Genomic DNA, 22,412 nt, shown 5'->3' on the forward strand with positions numbered 1-22,412 from the left:
TTCCCCTGAGCCTGCCTTATGCTGGGCTAACCAGGAGGGTTGTTTGCTTCACCTGAGGTTCTCACTCTGGTCCTTGGACCTTCCTTTGTCCTCTTTTCACGGGCTTTTCCCCTTCGTTGTCTTTTAGCCACCACTATTTTGGACTCCTTTTTTCTCTTCTAACTACCTAACACATCCCTGGTCCAGGAGGATCCCACATGCTGAGAAGCGACTAAGTTCGTGTGCCACAGCTACTGAGCCCGTGCTCTGCAACAAGAGAAGCCACTGCAATGAGAAGAGCGTGCACCTCAACCAGAGAGTATCCCTGCTTGCTGCAGCTAGAGAAAAGCCCCAGATGAAGACCCACCAGCCATAAATAGACACATTGTTTAGAAGTGAGGGGTTGCACCAGATCTGGGGTTCTTAAACACTGTGATTCATGGACTGACAGTACATTTCTAGCCTCTCTCTCTTCCTTGATTCCATCATCGACCTCCAACACCAGAAGCTTCTCACCCTTTCCATTGCAACCACCCTGGTCCAAACCACCTTAACCTCCCTGTGGGATTAATGCAACAACCTCCCAACTGGTCCCCTGCTCCTGCACTGCGAACCGTGCCCCCAGGACTTCCTGTCTCAGTCAGAGTCAAGGCCAATTCCTTGATGACGCCTGGTCAGATCCTGCCCCTCGCTTACTTTCTGACACAAACTCCTATTCTTCCCCTTGTGGTCTTAGCCCAGCCACACTGGCATCTTTGTTGTTCCTCAAACCTGCCAATGGCCTTCAGCCTCAGCAGGGCATGGACACCCACCAAGCCCTCTGCTCACCCCCCAACTCCTGCCCAGATGTGCTTTCTCAAGTCAGGATCATTCTTGATGCTGCCAAAAGGTGGAGTTTCACCTCCAGAAGCCAGTATGGATACAGGGCCAGCCCCAGATGAGTGAGAACCAGCGTGATACCAGCCTACGGTTCACAGACCTTATAGCTCACACTGAATTTTTCAGTGACTTGTCCTTTTTCACAGCTCCTTCTATTATATGCTTCATGCAGCTGCTAAGACTCTCAAACCTCACCCCATTTATCCTCATGATAAGCTAACAAAGGTGGTTTATTAGTTCCAGTGGTAAAGATGAAAAGCCCGAGGATCAGAGAGGCTCAGAGCACCTTGATGGAGGTGGGACAGGGAGGCCCCACCCCCGCCTTCTCATCTCTGTAGAGCCTGGGGTGAGGGTCAGGGGCCAGGAAGTCTGTGCCTTCCTAAGTGATCACAAAGACATGGAGGAAAACAATAGGATGGGAAAGATTAGAGATCTCTTTTAGAAAATTAGAGATACCAAGGGAACATTTCATGCAAAGATGGGCACAATAAAGTACAGAAATGGTATGGACCTAACTGAAGCAGAAAATATTAAGAAGAGGTGACAAAAATACACAGAAGAACTATACAAAAAAGATCTTCATGACCCAGATAAATTCAATTGTGTAATCACTCACCTAGAGCCAGACATCTCGGAATCCAAAATAGGCCTTAGGAAGCATCACTACAAAGCTAGTGAAGGTAATGGAATTACAGCTGAGCTACTTCAAATCCTAAAAAATGATGCTGTGAAAGTGCTGCACTCAGTATGTCAGCAAATTTGGAAAACTCAGCAGTGGCCACAGGACTGGAAAAGGTCAGTTTTCATTTCAATCCCAAAGAAAGGCAGTGCCAAAGAATGTTCAAACTTCTTCACAATTGCACTCATTTCACACACTAGCAAAATAATGCTCAAAATTCTCCAAGCTAGGCTTCAACAGTATGTGAACTGAGAACTTCCAGATGCTCAAGCTACCTTTAGAAAAGGCAGAGGAACCAGAGATCAAATTGCCAACATCTGCTGAATCATAGAAAAAGCAAGAGAATTCCAGAAAAACTTCTACTTCTGCTTCATTGACTATGCTAAAGCCTTTGACTGTGTGGATTACAACAAATTGTGGAAAATTCTTAAAGAGATAGGAATACCAGACCACATTACCTGCCTCCTGAGAAATCTGCTTGCAGGTCAAGAAGCAACAGTTAGAACTGGACATAGAACAACAGACTGGTTCCAATTTGGGAAAGGAGTACGTCAAGGCTGTATATTGTCACCCTACTTTTTTAACTTATATGCAAGTACATCATGCAAAATGGCGGGCTGAATGAAGCACAAGCTGGAATCAAGATTGCCGGGAGAAATATCAATAACTTCAGATATGCATATGACAACACCCTAATGGCAGAAAGTGAAGAGGAACTAAAGAGCCTCCTGATGAAGGTGAAAGAAAAGAGTGAAAAAGTTGGCTTAAAACTCAACATTCAAAAAATGAAGATCAGAGCATCCAGTCCCATCACTTCATGTCAAATAGATGGGGAAACAATGGAAACAGTGAGAGACTTTATTTTCTTGGGGGTTCAAAATCACTGCAGATGGAGACTGCAGCCATGAAATTAAAAGACGCTTGCTCCTTGAAAGAAAAGCTTTGACAAAGCTAGATAGCATATTCGGAGAAGGCAATGGCACCCCACTCCAGTACTCTTGCCTGGAAAATCCCATGGATGGAGGAGCCTGGTAGGCTGTAGTCCATGGGGTCGCTAAGAGTCAGACACGACTGAGCGACTTCACTTTCACTTTTCACTTTCCTGCATTGGAGAAGGAAATGGCAATCCACTCCAGTATTCTTGCCTGGAGAATCCCAGGGACGGGGGAGCCTGGTGGGCTGCCGTCTATGGGAGCGCACAGAGTCGGACACAACTGAAGTGACTCAGCAGTAGCAGTACCAGTAGATAGCATATTAAAAAGCAGAGACGTTACTTTGCCACCAAAAGTCTGTCTAGTCAAAGCTATGGTTTTTCCAGTAGTCATGTATGGATGTGAGAGTTGGACCATAAAGTAGGCTGAATGCTGAAGAACTGATGCTTTTGAACTGTGGTGTTGGAGAAGACTCTTGAGAGTCCCTTGGACTGCAAGGAGATCCAACCAGTCCATCCTAAAGGAGGTCAGTCCTGAATATTCACTGGAAGGACTGATGCTGAAACTCCAATACTTTGGCCACCTGATGAGAAGAACTGACTCATTAGAAAAGACCCTGATGCTAGGAAAGACCGAAGGTGGGAGGAGAAGGGGACAACAGAGGATGAGATGGTTGGATGGCATCACTGACTCAATGAACATCAGTTTGAGCAAGCTCCAGAAAATGATGAAGGATAGGGAAGCCTAGCATGCTGTAGTCCATGATGTCCAAAGAGTCAGACAAGACTGAAGGACTGAACAACAAACTCAGTTTAATCTATTTAATATTTAACCTATTCCCTTAGCTTTTCCACTAACACACCAAGGCATGGTGTCTGCAGGGAACAACATCCTCAGGGAAACGGACCACACAGTTTCTGCCTCCTGCACTAACGTTAGACCCTAATCTTTGTGTGAAACACAGCATTGCCATACAAAGCCCTCCAACCCTCTCTAGCCTTGACCAGAGGAGATGACTAGGACCCCTAAGTGGCAGTGAGAAAAGACCTTTGGGTACCAGCTGTGGGTGAGGGGATGGCCCCAAAGCCAAATGCAGGTATGACCTTACAGATGTGTACCAGGTAGGGTGATCACCCCACTTCAGAGCAAAAGGGGGTGCTGCAATATTACATCAAGGCCAAAGGTATAAATCCAGCGACCCAGACATGTAACACAACTGTGTGAGGAGCTCTGGGCAACACCAAGATGGAGACACTCTGGCTGCCCGCGGGGCTCACAGCCCAACAGGAGAGAAGAGGTTATAAATAAGGAGAACAGAACAGACAGAAAGGGAAGGTGGCAGCAAGAGAGAGAGTTTAAAAGCACGGTGCAGAATATAATCCAACAACAGTTTCCTGCAAGGAGTTTAATCACAAACAAACTTAATGAGGAATTCAGATTTGATCCAGTAATCACTGACTTTGCACCACTGAGTTTCTGTGTTCATCCTATTTCTGTCCCTAGTAAAAGTCCTATCGGCCACTAGGCTGTAATACGACGGGGTGGTGGTTTTCCTGTAGCTTTTCTGTTTTCCTGTTTGTAAGCGCTCTGTAGTGGTAGAGTACCACCTCCAGGGGGCGCTCCAGACATCCCCCTCGACTTCACAGGAAACAGGGGTGGGGTGGCTGGGCCCAGGGCACTGGAGAGGAGGAGCAAGGAGACCAAAAGCTCCGCTTCCCGTGGGGGATACGTGCGGGGACTGCTTCCTGGTTTCTCTCTCTGCCCATCTCCCCATCACTCAACCAGGGAGCCGGTAGTTTCAGGCTGATCCCAGGCAGTAGCCTCTTGGGATCCTGCCTGGATCAGGTGGGCAAACAGGTGTCTCAAGTCGGCTGGGCCTCTGGGGAGAGGTGGACCCTGTCCCTGAGTCTGTCTTTCCATGCCCCAGCACTGTCAGGGGTGCTGGCCCTAGGGGTCCCTGAGGAAAGGGGTTCCGGAGGCCAGGACCCAGGTTCTGCCCAGGCTTCTGGTCGGCTTTGCCAACAGAGTTTAGTGGCAAACATGTGCTCTGGGAAGTTGGGGCCCAAAGTCCAGCCCCTTGCCAAGTCTCAGGGGCTGGAGATGGCAGGATGGGTCTGAGGTCCTGATGTTCATCCCCTGGAGACCCAGCTAACATAATGGGCTCAGCGCCTCCGAGGAGAGGCACTTGCTGGGCAACACACGGTCGCGGTAGGTGAGGACAGAGCCAAGAGCAGGAAGCTCTTGAGAGGCCTTGAATGCCAAGCCAAAATGTCTGCACAAAGGCTCACTCCGAATTCTCCATATTAGGGGATGTGGGCTCTGATTTTGTGCATTATCTCTTTACCACGCTGAGATCAACAGTCCAAATGCAAATGATTTTCTCTTCACTGATATTTACAACCCAACTTGTAACAAGCTATTTTTTTTCCCCAGGTTTATTAATGATAGCTCATTTACCAAGCACTTGGTACCAGAGCTCTGATACTTTGGCCACTGATGCGAACAGCCAACTCATTGGAAAAAGACTCTGATGCTGGGAAAGACTGCAGGCAGAAGAAGAAGAGGGCGGCAGAGGATGAGATGGTAGGAAGCATCACCGATTCAATGGACATGAAACAGGGTGAACTCCAGAAGATGATGAGGGATAGGGAGGCCTGGTGTGCTTCAGTCCATGGGGTCGCAAAGAGTCGGACACAACTTAGCAGTGAACAACAACGAGCAACCAAGTCCCTGTGATTATTATATTATTAGGTATTGTTAAGTCCCATTTTACAGATAAGAAAACTTAGGCTCCAGTTAATCAAACTTGCAAGTGGTAAAACTAAAGCTTGAGCCCAGGCCCTGTGTGGCCCTGGATTCACACCGAGTCCCACGTATTTGGTCTGTGACTGTTTGCTTTCTCTCACAGGCTGGGGGTCTGACCCAGATGAATGTCACCACGCACGCCCCAACTCAGGAGACATAAAATCCCAAACGGCTTGAGGAACTGAACTTGCAGACTTAGCTTTAGGAGAACACCCTGTTCTCACAAAGCCCAGCTGTCACTCAGGCTGAACCCTTGGCCTAGAAGTCTCTGCCTGCCACCCCTCCCCCCATCTGTTTATTGAAATCCTACCCTCCTCAAAAGGCCTGGCTCTGATGCCAGCTTCACAAAGACGCCTTCCCCAGCCCTGCCAGTGGGAATTCCTCCTGATCTGTGCCCACAGGAACTTGGCAGCTGGCAGACGCACCCACTCACACTCCACCCTGACCTCCTGCGGGTGGGGACCAGGTCTCACCCATCACTGTGCCCCACGGGGCTCTGTACACGCTCAAAGCCAGAACAACAAGCTCACAGCCTCTGGGAAGGGATGTGGCCTGTGTTCAGGGAGCTGTTGCCAACTTAACAGGTGCCTCCCAGGGCTCTCGGCACTGCCAGCTGCCCTTTCCTGGCCCCAGGAATGAAAGTGCCCCACGACGGCTGAGCCATTCTTACCCTCCCCAGAAGCAGCCAGCTCAGCCCGGGCTCCTGGCCACGGCAGCTGCAGTTCCCGCCTCTCCTGCCCTGCTTGGCCAGCTCTCTTGCAGCCTCCTCCTAAGCTTTCCTGCATGGCAGGCAGTCCATCTGGGCTTCCACCTCGATTTCCTGCTTTGTGTTCCAGTCCAGCTTTGCTGAAGCCTCACTCAGGACCTGGCCTCCTCTGTCCTCCCTGGGCTGCACCCAGCCCCCAACTGTGGAAGGAGGCCAGCACTCTCCCTGGAGCTCCGTTAGACTCCTGGGATCCCTGCCCTGCAGCCACCCTTCAGCTCAGCAGGTCAGATTCTCCTGGATATGGGCACCAGCAGGAGCCAAGCCCAAGTTCCTGGGCCCATTTAAATCCTGCACTCAGGGTAGACAGTCTGCAGGGCCAGCGCAGCAGCTCCAGAGTCCAGCAAACTGTCCCCCGTCACCCTTCACCCTCTCCTGCCATGGACACCCGCCTCCGCCAGGAAGACAGTCAAAGATGTCACACGGCAAGGGGTCCAGGCCACAGTGGACACCCAGAGGACTTCGGGGATTTTAGAATCGAGCACACAGGGCAGTGAAGGGATTGAAATGAAAAAAGAACCAGAGACTTTGAAATCCTTTCTGTGGCTTAATTATAATGAGCCTCCAGGGAAACACAGGGTGACCTCAGTTGACAAAGTTCCCAGACAACCTCCCAAGCGGTGAAATGATTGGCATTTACTATCTTATTATTATTTACACTCTGCTGTAGAATTGAAACCTTTTCTAATACACATAATTTTATAACCAGGAAAAATTACTAATAATCCAAAGATAAAAGCAGAAAGCAGGTGTTGTCAGAGCTTCCTCGGATCACAGCGTCCATGTGGGGAATGATGGTGGGGCTGGGCTACTATCCTGCCTCCATCTTCCCCAGCCACTCCCGTCCCCGAGCCACTTGGCGGGCAACATCAAAACCTCAGTTTCCCAGGCTGTCAAATGGGAATGACATTTGACAGCCCGGGGAAACTGGACGAGAGAGATGGGCTGTACAAGAGAGATGCCACGATGATAAGACCTGTGTCCCAGGGCCGAGGAGACTCAGTCCCGGAGTGGATGTGGGAGAGCTTTCTGAGAGCGCAGTGCTGCCCATGCGGGAGAAGAAGGGGGCACTTCTCAGGGCTGCTCTGTTCAAGAGAGACATTCCAGGAATGGGAAACAAGACACAACTGTCTTAATCTCCAATGAACCACAAAACCGTTGTTTAGCTAGAGTGTGAATGCCGTCGATGTACAGAGCACTACGGGGGAGTGCTCCCATTCCTGCCCTCCGCCTGCAGAGGGAGGCTCACTGCGCAGCCGCCTCTGCGAGCATCTGTCTGCCCAAGAAACACCGGCCCAAAGGGCCAAGAGGCAAAGGCTGGGAGCAGAATCCAGAGGCCCTTTCTCGGGTGCCCCCTGCCCACCGCATCTCCGCCTGAATACCAACAGCAAGGTCCCATGTCCCTGCAGGGAAAGGAGCTGCCCTGAGGGTGGATGTGACTGAAGTGACAATGACAGGGACTTTGGGGAACCGGCAGCCAGGAGGCTGTGTCTGCTCAGTGCACGCCACACCCCTCACCCTCTCCCCATAGGTGCAACAGATCCCAAGCTCTCTCCGTTTCCAGGGCGTGTGGAACCCTCCAGGACCAGCCCAGCCCCTGCAGCTGGGGGCCAGACCAGGAGTGTCAAAGGAGTCCTAGACATTTGGGCCGGGGCAGTGACACGCTGGTGGCTTCCCTGGTGGCTTAGACGTAAAGAATCCGCCTGCAGTGCAGGAGACCAGGATTCAATCCCTGGGTCGGGAGTATCCCCTGGAGGAGGAAATGGCAACCCACTCCAGTATTCTTGCCTGGAGCATCCCCATGGACAGAAGAGCCTGGCGGGCTACTGTCCATGGGGTCACAGAGTCAGACACAATTTTGTGACTAAACCACTACCATTAACACATTATGTTCACTGTGGCCAAACCCTCAGCCTTTGGAAGAAATAGCCAAGCCCAAACTCTAGTCCAGGCTCCACCCTTGGTCCCCACTTCCACTTGGGGTTATCTGAACACCCTCTACTCTTGCTTTTGGGGCTTCACACAAACATAACTACCTTTGAACAAAGCCTGGACATCTAGGATGAGATCTAGAAAACACAGACGGTGCAACCTCTGGCTTTGGAGTCCAGGGGCGCCCACAGCACACACATCACACTCTCTGACACAACCGTGCTCAAACGCCTGTGTTGATCCCGTAACTTCAACCCTCGGGGCCTCCCCTCCTTGCCCGCATGCAAACACAGAAGACAGCAAGCATTCCCTGCACAGTGCCTGGTGAGCAGGAGTCCTCAAATAACTCTCTGTCTTGAGGATTAAAGCAGTTACTATTACTATCCATCCAAGGCAAAGAAAAACGCCTTGACTTCTCGAGTCAGTTCTAAACCCTCTTCCATAAATGCAGCCTCCATCCCAGGAGCCCCTGGGGAGCAGCTGGTCCCATCACTTCTTTGGAAAAATGTGGATGCACCGATCCTCTACAGGACCCACAAGGCCTGTCTGCACTTCTCAGCCAGGCGGGGGTTGGGGGGTTTGCATGTGGCCATGCCCTGGCCCTTACCCACGACCAAGGTGAGTCCGGGCGGCTCTTTGGCTGTGGGGGCTCCCAGGTGGCGTCACAGGCGTGGTCCTGCTCCTCCATGGCTGGGGTCGGGGGGACACCAGTGGCCTCCCCACCCAGCGCCCAGAGAACGGTGTCTGCGGAGGCTAATTTCAGGAGCTGGGAGGCTGGCCCAGTGACACTGAGCCCAGAGCAGGCAGCTTCTCTTTCCACCCAGGAGCCCGGCCAAGTCACAAGGCTCAGGAAAAGAGCAGAGTGTTGAATTGCAAATCCTCTCCCACCTGGGACGGGCTAACAAAACAACACCGGGACACCTCCCGGTCCCTGAAGGATGCAGAGGTCTCCAGCAGATGCCAGTTTCTCTGGACTCTGTGAGACTGATACCCGGTCACAGGGCGTGACCTGCTAGGTACTCTTGCCTCACCACTAACTTCCCCAAGGTCACACAGCCACAAAGGACAGAACTGTGATCCAAACCCACGAGTGCTGCCTCCAGAGGTGATCCGTGGGGAGGACGTGTTGGGGGAGACACCACCTCACATGCTGGGTGCAGGGAGCCTTGCAAAAGAGGATGGGCGGGTCCTGTAGTCCACTCACCTTCACCTCTACCACTGTGTCATGTGAAAGTCTTAGTCGCTCAGTCGTGTCTGACTCTTTGAGACCTCCTGGACGGTAGCCCACCAGGCTCCTCTGTCCATGGGATGCTCCAGGCAAGAATACTGGAGTGGGTAGCCATGGCCCCCTCCAGGGGATCGTCCCAATCCAGGGAGCAAACCGGGGTCTCCTGCACAGCAGGCAGATTCTTTACCATCTGAGGCACCAGGGAAGCCACTGGTTTCCCACAGAAGTGACAAGGAATCCTCCCTCTCCGTGCACGGGCACCCTTTGGGGAGTCAAGAAGGCTGGGGTCAGCGGCCTTCCTTCCCCAGGGGACCACGGGCATCACCTCCATCACACTCAGCAGCGTCATCGTGACGACTCGCTGGACCTGAGTGCTGCCTGCACACCAGGAAGCCAGGGAAGGGAGAAAACAACACTTTCAGACACACCACCAGGCAGTCAACTGCTCTCCGGTACACGTTCTGCACAGCAGCCCTATGAGGTTACGGAAGTGAAAGAGGAGCTTAAAGAACTGGTCTTGGGTCACAAAGCGGGAAGTGACTAAGCAGCGTTGGGTTGACCCCAAACACGGTGCTTGAAACGTGGTTCTGATCCTGCCAGGAGCTGCGGGTTTGTGCTGATGGGGCTGGGCTCCATGGGGCACAGGTGTGCAGGCCCACAGCTGGGTGGGGGGAGGCAGTTTCTGGGCAAATTGGGGATGGGAGGGGAGCACAGGGCAAGCTGCAGGACTGGGTGAGAGGCTCTGATCTCGTTTGACAAGGACTGAAGGAGACAAACTCCCTGACCCCTAGCACAGACGGACCCCCTGGCCCCCAGAATCCCTATAGCCTTTGATGCTAGGACTGCCCACCTCCAAACACCTCTCAGCTCTACTCCATGGGTGCAGAAGCACCTACCCTGGTCTTTACCTCCTCCCTAGCTAGGCCTTCTGCCTTTCCACTCACTTCACTCCCTTTCCTCCTGCTCTCTGGAGGAGACCCTGACCCAGAATCCATCCAGGGATGTGCCGAGGGTGGAGTGGGCAAACACCTGAAAGATGCCGGGCATGTCCTAACAAACGTGATGGGTTCTAATGACCTCCCTTGACAGGTTGGAGGTCAGGGGCTACCCCAGTTCTGCTGCATCTGGTAAGCTGCAGGAAGGTTCTGAACCCCAGGCTTCCACGTGCCCAGGTCACCATGATCCTGGCCACACACTACAGCTGGTCTTGCTCCCTCTGGAGAAGAACAGAGAGGGCAGGGTGGCTCCCCGCCCACTCCCTGGAACGGCTCCCACAGACTAAAGAATGTCCTCAACGGAAGGGCGAAAATAACACTTTCAGACACTTCGACTGAGCTGGGTCCCCACTACTCTACTATTTTTAATTCCTGCTGTCGAGATATTTTGAGAACCTCGTGACCAATCAGTGATAAGACTGTGAGTCGTTACACCTGGTCATGGGGAGCACTTAGCTGGCTATGTTAGGTGCACAGAGCCACACAGGAGCTGTGAACACAGTACTCCCGTCCTCCTGCACCCATCCTCAGGGCCCGCCATGTGGAGCCTCGGCGTGAACAAGGTGGGGGTGTGCCTGGTCTTCGGGGCTCCAAGCCCAGGCGGGTTTCACACCCCTGCTCGTAGGGAGGTCAGGCTGACGGGTATCCTGCTGCTATGTCAGGCCTATGACAGCCAGCGCTGGCTGGGCTGGCGTGCCTAGAAATAGAGACGTGTGTTGATGGGGTTCCTGGAAGCAACACATGATGACTGAGCTGCACCATCTGAGTCACAGAGACCTGGGCTCTGGGGCTGACTCGGCACTTCAAAGCTGTTCTGACTCAGACCTTTAAGGACCTTTGTTTCCTTATCTGGGAAACACAGGGATAAAAATAGTCTCTCCGTCACAGGGCTGTTGTGGGGGAACTTGAGGCCATGAACAGAGAGTCCTTGATGAAAGCTGGTGTGTATTAGACCCTCAAAAAGCAGTCACGGCTACTAATCCTTACAGTCACTCTGAGGTAGGCACAAATAGCTCCATTTTACAGACAAAGAAACGGAGGCTCTATTTTACTTTGGACTTCTGTTGGCCAAACTCTCCAACTTGTCCTCCACTGGAGCTTCTGAGAACTCCTGTGCTGCCTCACGGGACCCCGCAGGACCACACTGGGGTCTGCCTTGAATCACTGCCCCCTACACACCCGGGGCACAAGAATCCACAGGGCACCCCTTTTCCCCAGGCTGCCAGGCCCTGGTTTTGGAGTCTCCTGTGAACAGCCGCCCCTTCTCAGAACACCTTGTCTAGTCCCATTTCTAAGTCTTAGCTCATGCTGTGACCCACTTCCTGGAAGGTCTTTTCAAATGTGCCCTCTGTCTGGGGCCAGGCCACACCTTCTCCCTCCACGGAGCCATCCCTGATTTCCCCACTCCATAAAGAGGCTTCCATTCTTAGGTCTTTGAGAAAAAGGACGGGAGGTTGGACCTGAGGTGTGAAATGCAGGATACCAACCCCCAAATGGGTCAGTGTTCTAATCCCAGAACCTGCAAATATGTTACATCTCTGCCTCCCTCTCTGTCTCTTTCTCATAACACATACACACGCAGTGACTCTCTGTTGTTCCCTCTTTCTCTGAGTCAGAAAATCCTACTATGACTCAATTTTGGAGTGATGGAAACAGGGAATTAAATGTCTTTTTTCAAGGTTCAAGTAGCAAGTAAATTCTCTGGGTCATGTACTGGCATCAGGACCAAAGGCTGCTTGGGGAAGGAAGCTGTCTGAGTCTGCTCAAGCTGCCAGAACACACACTGGGGACTGTGGGGCTTAAACAGCAGAAGTTTATGTTCTCACAGTCCGGGAGGCTGGAAGTCCAAGACTAAGGTGCCAACAGATTTGGTTCCTGGTGTGAGCTCTCTTCCTGGCTTGCAGACTGACTGTCTCCTCCTCACTGTGTCCTCGTGTGCCAGAAAGAAAGAGACAGAGAGAGGTAGGGAACTCTCTGATATCTCCTCTTACGTGTGTGTTAATCACTCAGTCGTGTCCAACTCTTTGCAACCCCATGGACTGCAGCCCGCCCGGTTCCTCTGTCCATGGGATTCTCCAGGCAAGAACAATGGAATGGGTTGCCATTTCTTTCTCCAGGGGATCTTCCTGACCCAGGGATCGAACCCAGATCTCCTGCTTTATCATCTGAGCCACAGGGAAGTCCTTATATGGATACTTACCGCCTGCAATCTCCTTTAACTCTAATTATCTCCTTACTCCAGATGCAGTCACACTAGGGGTTAAGTCTTCAACCAGTGGGGAGGGGAACACAGTTCAGTCCATGGCAGAAGCCCTTTTGATGGGACCCTACATGCAACAGGCAAGAAAGTTAGGAATCTAGGTACACAAAGCAAGCAGAACACCCAGATTCTTAGATCCAGAGACACCTTGCCTGGCCAGGAAGCCTTGTCAGTACTTCACACCACTACCCCAAACAGTGTAGCATCCTGCCTCTGGCATCTCTGGACAGGTAATCCTTCCCTTCCATAACTGCCACCCATTGCAGCACCCTCTAGTACTGGGTAGTTATGAATTATTTGCTGCACAATTAGAGATCGAGAAATTTAGCTTGGTCTGTGACTCAATGGGCTTCCCTGGTAGCTCAACCGATAAAGAATCCTTCCACAATACGTGAGACCCCAGTTTGATTCCTGGGTTGGGAAGATCCACTGGGGAAGGGACAGGCTACCCACTCCAGTATTCTTGGGCTTTCCTGGTGGCTCAGCTGGTTAAGAATCTGACTGCAATGCGGGACACCTGGGTTCAATCCCTGAGTTGGGAAGAGCCCTTGGAGAAGGGAAAAGCTACCCACTCCAGTATTCTAGCCTGGAGAATTCCATGGATAGTATAGTCCATGGGGTTGCAAACAGTCTGACACGACTGAGCGACTTTCACTTTGTGACTCAACAGGGAAGCCCAGATTTTGATTCTAACATAGACAATGGAGGATATCAAAGACCAGAGTCTTCCAATACAGGCTGAAAGCAACCTTAACACAAGTGATGATTTTATTCAGAGGCAAAATTAAGTTCTTGTGGGTACTGAAGAAGCAAGTGCTAGGCCCAGAGCATCCACACACGGATATGTTCTCAGAGTTTCAGCTTAGAGGGACCAGGTATGGGATTTACAACCAGAGGGCCTATCAGTCATTCTCCTCTAGACCCCTGGGTGAAGATAGAAATCCTGAGCCCTCTGCACACATCTGCAGGGAGAGCCCACTGGATGTGTCATTGGCGCTGAGTCTTCCTCATTCCCTTATTAACTGCATCTCACCTTCCTGCACATCGCAACTAGAGAGTAGCCCCCCACTCGCTACAAGCAGAGAAAGCCCGGGTACAACAATGGAAGACCCAGTGCAGCCAAAAAAAACTTAAATAAGTGAATTAAGTTCTGGTATTCTAGATGGGTTTAGGAAAGAGACCTATGGAAGGCTTTAAAACACGCTCAATACTTCTTTCCACTTTCTCATACTGCTCCATGAGCATGACGTCCTCAAAGGATGGGGAAAGCAGATATCATGTGCAGGCAGCTGTCAGTGACAGAGGACTTCCTTGAGGACATTACCGTGGCACTGAAACAGCCTTTAGCAAGAAGATGAAAGAGACCTTTTCCAAGAATAACAGCTGCAAAATGTTGCATGCATGCTCATTCGTGTCTGATTCTTTATGACCCCATGGACTACAGCCCACCAGACTCCTCTACCCATGGCATTTTCCAGGCAAGAATCCTGAAGTGGGTTGCCATTTCCTCCTCCAGGGGATCTTCCCAACCCAGGGATCAAACCTGAGTCTCCTGCATTGCAGGTGGATTCTTTACCACTGAGTTACCTGGGAAATGTTGACATGTGGGCAAATTCTGATCAGTTGCCCTGGGATGGTACACACAGGCAGCAGCAGAGCACATGGCACATGTGGGATGCCTGCTTATGCCACAGGTAAAGAGTTGGACACAGATTCACCCATGCAATCTTCACAGAAAGTCTGCAGTCTAGATAATATTGTTTAAATGCAGAAACGGGTTGAGAGAGGACAAAAAATAACTTGCCCAAGGTCACACAGCTAGTAAATGGAGGCATTCGGCCCAACTCACTGTCTCTCAGGTCCCCCCAAAATGAGCCCACCCTCCATCCGGCACGTGTTTCCCCCGCAGGGAACTGAACTGAGAAACGTGAGCGCAGCTAACAGGCTTACCCTCGCGGTCCTGCGCCGGCTCCGGGGCACCCTCCACGGGGCGTGTCCTCCCATTCTGGAGGTTCCCAGAGAGGAGGGGAGGCGCTGGCCAACGGGGCAGCTCGCCCAGTCTCCGGGCAGGGAGAGGGAGGGAGCGCAGTCTCGGGAACACGATGGAGACTGGCAGCCCGCGGGCCCCGGGACCCAGCCCCGGGCCCGCGCTGAGCCTGGACGCGCGGCTGGGCGTGGACACGCGCCTCTGGGCCAAGGTGCTGTTCACCGCGCTCTACTCGCTCATCTTCGCGCTGGGCACGGCGGGCAATGCGCTGTCCGTGCACGTGGTGCTGAAGGCGCGGGCCGGGCCCCCGGGGCGCCTGCGCTGCCACGTGCTCAGCCTGGCGCTCTCCGCCCTGCTGCTGCTGCTGGTCGGCATGCCCATGGAGCTCTACAACTTCGTGTGGTTCCACTACCCCTGGGTCTTCGGAGACCTGGGCTGCCGCGCCTACTACTTCGTGCGCGAGCTGTGCGCCTACGCCACGGTGCTCAGCGTGGCCAGCCTGAGCGCCGAGCGCTGCCTGGCCGTGTGCCAGCCCCTGCGCGCCCGAAGCCTGCTGACTCCGCGCAAGACCCGCCGCCTGCTGTCCGTCGTCTGGGCCGCCTCGCTCGGCCTGGCCCTGCCCATGGCCGTCATCATGGGGCAGAAGCACGAGCTGGAGACGGCGGGCGGGGAGCCGGAGCCCGCCTCGCGCGTGTGCACCGTGCTGGTGAGCCGCACCACCCTGCAGGTCTTCGTCCAGGTAAGCGGGAGGAGCGAGCCCACCGCCTATGTTTTCATCTCTCACGCTAGAGAGCAGTCAGAAAGTTGGGTCTCACCGCCCGATTAAACAAAGGATTTGGGGAGAGACTTGGCCAAAGGGAAGCACTAAAAGAAGTCCAAACAAGAATGAAATAATGCCATTTTGTGGCGACACGGATGGACCTAGAGATTATCATGCTGAGTGAAGGTAAGTCAGAGAAAGACAAATATTACACGATATCGTTTATATGTGGAATCTAAAGCATAATATAAATGACTAAATGCAAAACAGAAACAGACCCTCAGACCTAGAAAATAAACTTATGGTGATCAAAGGGGAAAGGGAGGGAGAGACCGGGGATAAATTGGGACTATGGGATTAACAGATAAAAAGTACTATATATAAAATAGGCAAGCAACAAAGATTTGCTGTATAGCACAGGGAATTATAGTCAATATCTTGGAATAAGCTATATGGAAAATAATCTGAAAAATATATATGTATGTATGTGTAACTGAATCACTTTGCTATATACCTGAAACTAACAGTATTGTAAACCAACTATATCTCAATAAAAAAATAAAGAGAATTCCAGATTTGAACTCAAGATTGACTCAAGTCTTCCCAGTCTTGCAGGAGTGGTGAGCAAACGTGATTGGGTTTAAGAATTACCTGGAGAGCAGGTAACAAAATGTAGATTTCATGACCCACCCAGTTTTCTGCTTTTCTATTATCACCCAAACTAGTGATATTTAGCCCCATGACAAGAACAACTAGTTTATTGGGTCATTGTACAGATAGAAAAAGAGGCCAAAACATTCAATGTTAATGAAGGATTTCAAAAGAAATACATATATCAACTTCAGTCTTAACAGGAATATGGAAAACTGTGGAAATAGGAATAAAAATGCAACAGGAAAGCATTCCACTTGCTTTCAAAATTGCAAAGAGTTGAACATAACTGAGTGGCTTAACATGCACACACCAGAAGTATAAATACCCTGTCAATATGTTGAGCCCCATCAGGTAATCAACCAACCTCATCTTGTATTTTTCAATCATGTCTGGAGCCCTCTCCTCTGCTCCAGCACCTTGCCAATGCTACCCCATCTTTCCGCTCCTCTGGGGGACACCCAATTCGGGGATCCCAGGTCTCCCTCTATGTTGGTTCACAAGCTTATTTTGATGGAACATATGCTCTTGTAACCTCCTGAGACCTGAGAAAATGTCCATAGAAGGTAAAAACACTTTTTGAGAATTTACGTGTCTGAAAATATTTCATTTTATCCTCTCAATTCTCACAGTATGGCTGGGCAGAACATTACAAGATGGAAACTGTTTTTCCTCACAAATTTTAAAGCATCAGTCCATTATTTTCTAGCTTCCTCATTGCTTTGAGTGAGTCTAAGGCCAGTTGGCAATGGACAGGGAGGCCTGGCGTGCTGCAGTCCATAGGGTCGCAAAGAGTTGGACACGACTGAGCGACTGAACTGAACTGAAGGCCATTCTGGTTCCCCTCCTTTGTACATGCCCTGTTTTATCCCTTTGGGAGCTTTGGAGACCTACTCTATCTCCAGGTGCTAAATGTCATAAGAACATGCCTTGATGTGGATTTATTTTCATCCATTGTTCTGAGCACCCACACACCTTTCAGTCTTGAAGTTCATATCCCTCAATTTTGGGAAAACTTTTTTAAAATACAGTTTTATTGATTTATGGCTGGGCTGCATCTTCACTGATGCATGGGCTATTACTAGTTGTGGCAAGCAGGGGCTACTCCCTAATAGCTGTATGTGGGCTTCTCATGGTCGTGGCTTCTCTTGTTGCAGAGTGATGGCTCTAGGGAGAGTGGCTTCAGTAGCTGCTGCACGTGGGCCCTGTAGTTGTGGCTCCTGGGCTTAGAGCAGAGGCTCAATAGTTGCGGTGCATGGGCTTAGTCGCTCTGTGGCATGTGAGATCCTGCCAGATCAAACCTGTGTCTCCTACACTGGCAGGTGGATTTTTTAAAATTAATTTATTTATTTTAATGGAGGCTAATTACTTTATAATATTGAGGTGGTTTTTGCCATACATTGACATGAATCAGCCATGAGTGTACATGTGTTCCCCATCCTGAAACCCCCTCCCACCTCCCTCCCCACCCCATCCGTCAGGATCATCCCAGTACACCAGCCCTGAGCACCCTGTCTCATGCATTGAAACTGGGCTGGCGATCTATTTTACATATGATAATATACATGTTTCAATGCTATTCTCTCAAATCATCCCACCCTCGCCTTCTCCCACAGAGTCCAAAAGTCTGTTCTTTACATCTGTGTCTCTTTTGCTATCTCACATATAGGGTCATCGTTACCATCTTTCTAAACTCCATATATAGGCGTTAATATACTGTATTGATGTTGTTCTTTCTGACTTACTTCACTCTGTATAATAGGCTCCAGTTTCATCCACCTCATTAGAACTGATTCAGATGCATTCTTTTTAATAGCTGAGTAATATTCCATTGTGCATATGTACCACAGCTTTCTTATCCATTCATCTGGCAAGTGGATTCTTTACCAATGAGCCACTAAGGAAGCCCTGGGAAAACTTTCTTAAATGTGTTTTTTTTTTTTCCTACATTATAGTTTCCTCCACTCTTTTCTCTATTTTTCTTTCCAGCATGGCTATTATTTAGATAGTGAGCATCCTAAACGCCCCGTTTTCTTGTCTTTTCTATTTTCACTGCTTTCCCCTTACTTTCTGAGAATTTTCTCAGCATCTGTAAATCCGCTGTCACCCTCACCCCCAGCCCCGCTCCTGTTGCTGCAGATTCCCAGGCCCTTGGGCACACCTGAGGACCAGCGGTCACCAAGCCTTGGAGCGACCGCCATAACCCTTGGAATCACCTTTTCCAGGTGAATGTGCTGGTGTCCTTCGTGCTCCCTTTGGCATTAACCGCTTTCCTGAACGGGGTCACCGTGAGCCACCTGGCAGCCCTCTGCTCCCAGGTGCCGTCCCCTCCCGCCGCAGGCAGTTCTGCCCCCAGCCGCCTGGAGCTAATGAGCGAGGACAGGAAGACACTGGCCCTGGGGGACCAGGCCGCCCTGGTGAGACACAAGGACTCCCGCCGGATCCGTGGCCTCCGGCGCAGCATCCAAGTTCTCAGTTAAGTTCCCGGTAACCCCGCCCAGAGTGGAAGGGCCAGACCAGGGCGGTCTCCACCAATCCCTGGCCACATGGCCTTGAGCTAGTTCCTCCCTCTATCTAGGTCTCATTTTTCTCTATGCCCTGGGGAGTTATACAATCACCAACAGGCTTCTGTAAGGTACAGTAGTATAATTAAAAGAAGGAATGGGAATTGTGTACACTGACCGCCCCATCAGCTCCAGGGGGGTGGACACAAAGACAAACAGACCCCTGGCTGCTTCTCAGGGAGTCTGATTGTTCAGATGGACACAAGGAACCAATGTATTTAAGGACCCGCTGACCAGGCATTGTGGACGCAGGCCAGCTAGGTCTCCAAATCCGGTTCCCCACTAACTCTCCACTTTCTCTGATGCGACACTGATCTGTGTGTGTGTGTGTGTGTTTAAGTATCTGGGCAAACTTGGCTCTGTAAGGACAACTTTAAAGGCACAGGAAAGCAGAGGTCTCTCCACGCACCTGTGTGATCCAGGCGCACACAAAGGTCCAGAAGGATGGAGGAAGGGACAGGGTCTCTGCTGCCATGTGTATGTCACAGTCTTGTGCACAGGACTGAAATCCAAGAGCTAAGTGTGATGTGATGTGCCAAGTAGCAAAAGCAGCACGTGAAATGCCTCGACTTCTTTCCATAGACAATGGGTCATCATTGAAAGAGCCGGGGCCCAGGAATGACAGGGGGACTTGCTCTTGAGATATACATGCTTGGCAGTTTTGCAGGACAGGCGGTTCAGTGCTTCTCAAACTTCCATGCACGTAGGAATGCTTGGGGAGAGTTGTCAGACGTGGACCCCTGGGCCCCCATCCAGAAATTCTGATGCATCTGGTCTGGGTGTGCCTGACAGTCTACATTTCTAACAAACTCCCAGTTGAGGTAGATGCTGCTAGTCCAGGGACCTCGGTGGATTAGAGAATGGGTTTGCCACTCAGGGCAGGAGGAGAAGGAGGGAAGGGAAGGAGGAGAAGTTTAGGTCAATAGGGCCAGTTAGGAGACTGCTGTCACAGTCCAGTGGAGGGAAGATGTGGTCCCCTGGGGTGGGCACAGTGGAGGTGGGGAGAAAGGGAGAGAGGAGAGATGCTAGGGAGTAACTTTTTAAGAGACTGGATCTTGGGAGTACTGGAAAGAGAAGACTCTCTGGCTTATGACTTGGGTGTCAGATGGACAGTGGTGCCATCAATCAACCAGAAAAAGGGGACACAGGAGGGGAGAGGCTTTGTAAGGCAGGGCATTTGAGTTCTACTGTCTATGCAGTTGGGCTTCCCAGGTGGCACTAGTGTTAAAGAACCCTGTCAATGCAGAAGACACAGAGGCATGGGTCCAATCCCTGAGCGGGGAAGATCCCCTGGAGAAGGGCACGGCAACCCACTCTAGTGTTCTTGCCTGGAGAATCCCATGGACAGAGGAGCTTGGCGGGCTACAGTCCATTGGGTTGCAGAGTCAGACATGACTGAAGCGACTTAGCATGCACACATGCACACACATCTATGCAGTTAGACGACCAAGGGGGAATATCCAATCCTGAGTTAGGAGTATATTCTAGTGGCCAGGAGGTTATAGATGTTGTAGAAGTTTCTAGAAGCACATCAGTGGACCAGTTAGGATTAAAGTGGACACTCACTCAGAGGACAGGGTAACAGTAGGTTTAGGGACAGATCCAGACAAGAGTGGGGCTTTCCTAATACCTCAGTTGGTAAAGAATCAGCCTGCAATGCCGGAGACCTGGGTTGGGAAGATCCCCTGGAGAAGAGAAAGGTTGCCCACTCCAGTACTCTGGCCTGGAGAATTCCATGAACTGTATAGTCCATGGGGTTGCAAAGAGTTGGACACGACTGAGCAACTTTCACCTTCACTTTCTTTCCAGACAAGAGTGTGCCAGATAACCTCAAAGTTTCCTGCCAACCCCTAGACTCCAGGAACAAACTCTCAGGAAACACTGTTGTCACCTCGGGCAGCTTCCGCCCCCCCAGAGCTGCATAACCGCTAATGTGTTTGCTGTCTGTCTCTCTCCCCACCTGTCCTGCAGGAGCCATTGTGGCCGTGTATGTCGTCTGCTGGATGCCGTACCACGTCCGCAGGCTCATGTACTGCTACGTCCCTGACGAACGGTGGACCGAGTGAGTGAGGGGAGGAACCCCAGCTCATGGGGGGCATGGCATGGGGCTGGGATTGCCTGCGCTCTCCAGGGGAAGCCCCTGGTTGCTGGCCTCTCCAGAACTCTGGCCTCCATTCTAGCTGGCCCTGCCCAGTCTGTTATCCCAAAAGTTTCCAGTTCAGGGTGGGGAACCAAGCATTATGTAGAAAACTCTCTGAACTTCTCAGGCCGTGTGAGTGGCAGTCAGGGCTTCCAGCCTCCTGACTCCGGGATGGAGAGCTGCCTGCAGGTAGGGAGCAGGGCGAAGGCCATGTTCTCACAAGGAGGGAGAGAGGGAGGAGGCCTCAGAGCTGGGATTCCACGAGCTAATAGAGGCTGCTTAGAGATGAGAGCGTGCACACCCATTTCATGACACATTGGGAGAAAACCCAAGCTGAGAATCCCTTCTCTTCCTTTTGGAAATCACCGCACCCTGATGATAAGCCAAAGTCAGACATCTGAGAGGAGAGAGATCCTATGTGGCCTCCAAGGAAATAGCTGTGTCAACAGATGACTGGTTCTTGAGAGCTGCAATTTCCCCTACACACAGACACACAAGTACACACACACATATGCACAAGCACAGGCACACAGGTGTACACATACAAGCGCGCACACACAAACACAAGTGCACGCACACATATGCACAAGTGTGCGCACACATGCACAAGCTCGGACACATGTGCACATATATGAGAGTGCACACACACAAACACACACACAAGTGCACGCATACACAAGCATGCACACACACACACACACCAACATGCACACAGGTGCAGCCCTTCCCAAGGCAGCCAGGGAATTCTCAGAATGCCTCTGTCCCCATCATGAAGCCATGTCTTGACCTCATGCAGCAGCACAAGGCTCCCCACGCCTCGAGAGCCTGGACGATGGTCTCTGTCCATCAGTAGGTGTGCTTTTCATTCTGCGGGCAGCTGGGCCTGGCAGCCAGGAACAGGAACTCCGATGCTGGGTGGAGTGTGGCAGCCAAGGGCAGCCAGTGCTGATGGAACGTTTCTTGAATGCACGTTGTGCTTCTCGAAAGCAGGAAGCAGGCCCTCCTGACCTGGCTCCCAACAGGAAGGGGAGGACCCGGCGGGCAGGCAGCAGGCCCTCTAACCAGCCTTCCGGGTTTCCCTTCCAGCAAGCTCTATGATTTCTATCACTACTTCTACATGGTGACCAACACGCTCTTCTACGTCAGCTCGGCAGTGACCCCTGTCCTGTACAACGCGGTGTCCTCCTCCTTCAGAAAACTCTTCCTGGAGGCCCTCGGCTCCCTGTGTCTAGAGCACCACCCCATGGAGTCATTCCCCCCAGGGACCCCGGAGCCCCGCCCAAGTGGGTTAAGCTTACAGCTCTGGGGCTCCCCCAGGAACCCCAGCCTGGATGAAATTGAATAATGAGCAGAACAACCCTGAGTGCCTAGCCCTCTAGTGCTCAGCAATTTCAACGCTAATAAGTCAAGCCGCGTGATCAGGTGGACCTAAAGGGAGCCCAGCTCTGCTGCTTACCAGCTGTGTACCTGCAGGCAAGTCACTTGCCCTCTTAGCCTCAGTCTCCTCATCTGTATGAAGGAGATGAATAATACCCGTCTTTTCATGCTGTCTGACGACTACATGCTTAGTGCCTAGAGCGTAATAAAGAATATATTTTCGCTGCCATTGTTTTTGTTGCTACTGTTATTACTACTATTATTTCTTTTTTCTCTGCTCTCCTAGAAGTCTACCAGCTTTTACAGGTTGTGGGCTCAGACGTCCCATGAATTTCCACAAATGACAAATCCACAGCACCCAGAGCATTGTTAGGTCACATAAGTCATAGTAAAATCCTCTAGTCTTTCCCAGTAAGGGAGCAGCTATTCACCTTACCAGGGTGTTCTGTGTACTTTGGAGAGCCTGTGGTCACCAGCTGCC

General features: G+C 51.4%; 2 protein-coding genes across 3 annotated transcripts in view; one reads left to right on the forward strand and one right to left on the reverse strand.

Moving 5' to 3' along the window:
• The window catches only part of LPIN1 (lipin 1), a 130,223-nt gene extending 121,487 nt beyond the window's left edge, over positions 1 to 8,736 (reverse strand). For both annotated transcript variants that reach the window (XM_061433280.1, XM_061433276.1), the window contains exon 1: positions 8,577 to 8,736. In XM_061433280.1, the coding sequence (XP_061289264.1) occupies positions 8,577 to 8,657 (81 nt within the window). In that variant the 5' untranslated portion in view covers positions 8,658 to 8,736. The remainder of the gene's footprint in view (positions 1 to 8,576) is intronic.
• Positions 8,737 to 14,511: 5,775 nt separating this feature from the next.
• Positions 14,512 to 22,160, forward strand: NTSR2 (neurotensin receptor 2). Its single transcript, XM_061433291.1, is given in 5 exon segments — positions 14,512 to 15,178; positions 18,076 to 18,325; positions 20,386 to 20,476; positions 21,641 to 21,815; positions 21,817 to 22,160. Coding segments are annotated over 5 exon segments (1,170 nt in total). The 5' UTR covers positions 14,512 to 14,554; the 3' UTR covers positions 21,847 to 22,160.
• Positions 22,161 to 22,412: the final 252 nt, after the last annotated feature.

The sequence above is a fragment of the Bos javanicus genome, chromosome 11, assembly GCF_032452875.1.
Source record: "Bos javanicus breed banteng chromosome 11, ARS-OSU_banteng_1.0, whole genome shotgun sequence".
Lineage (NCBI taxonomy): Eukaryota > Metazoa > Chordata > Mammalia > Artiodactyla > Bovidae > Bos > Bos javanicus.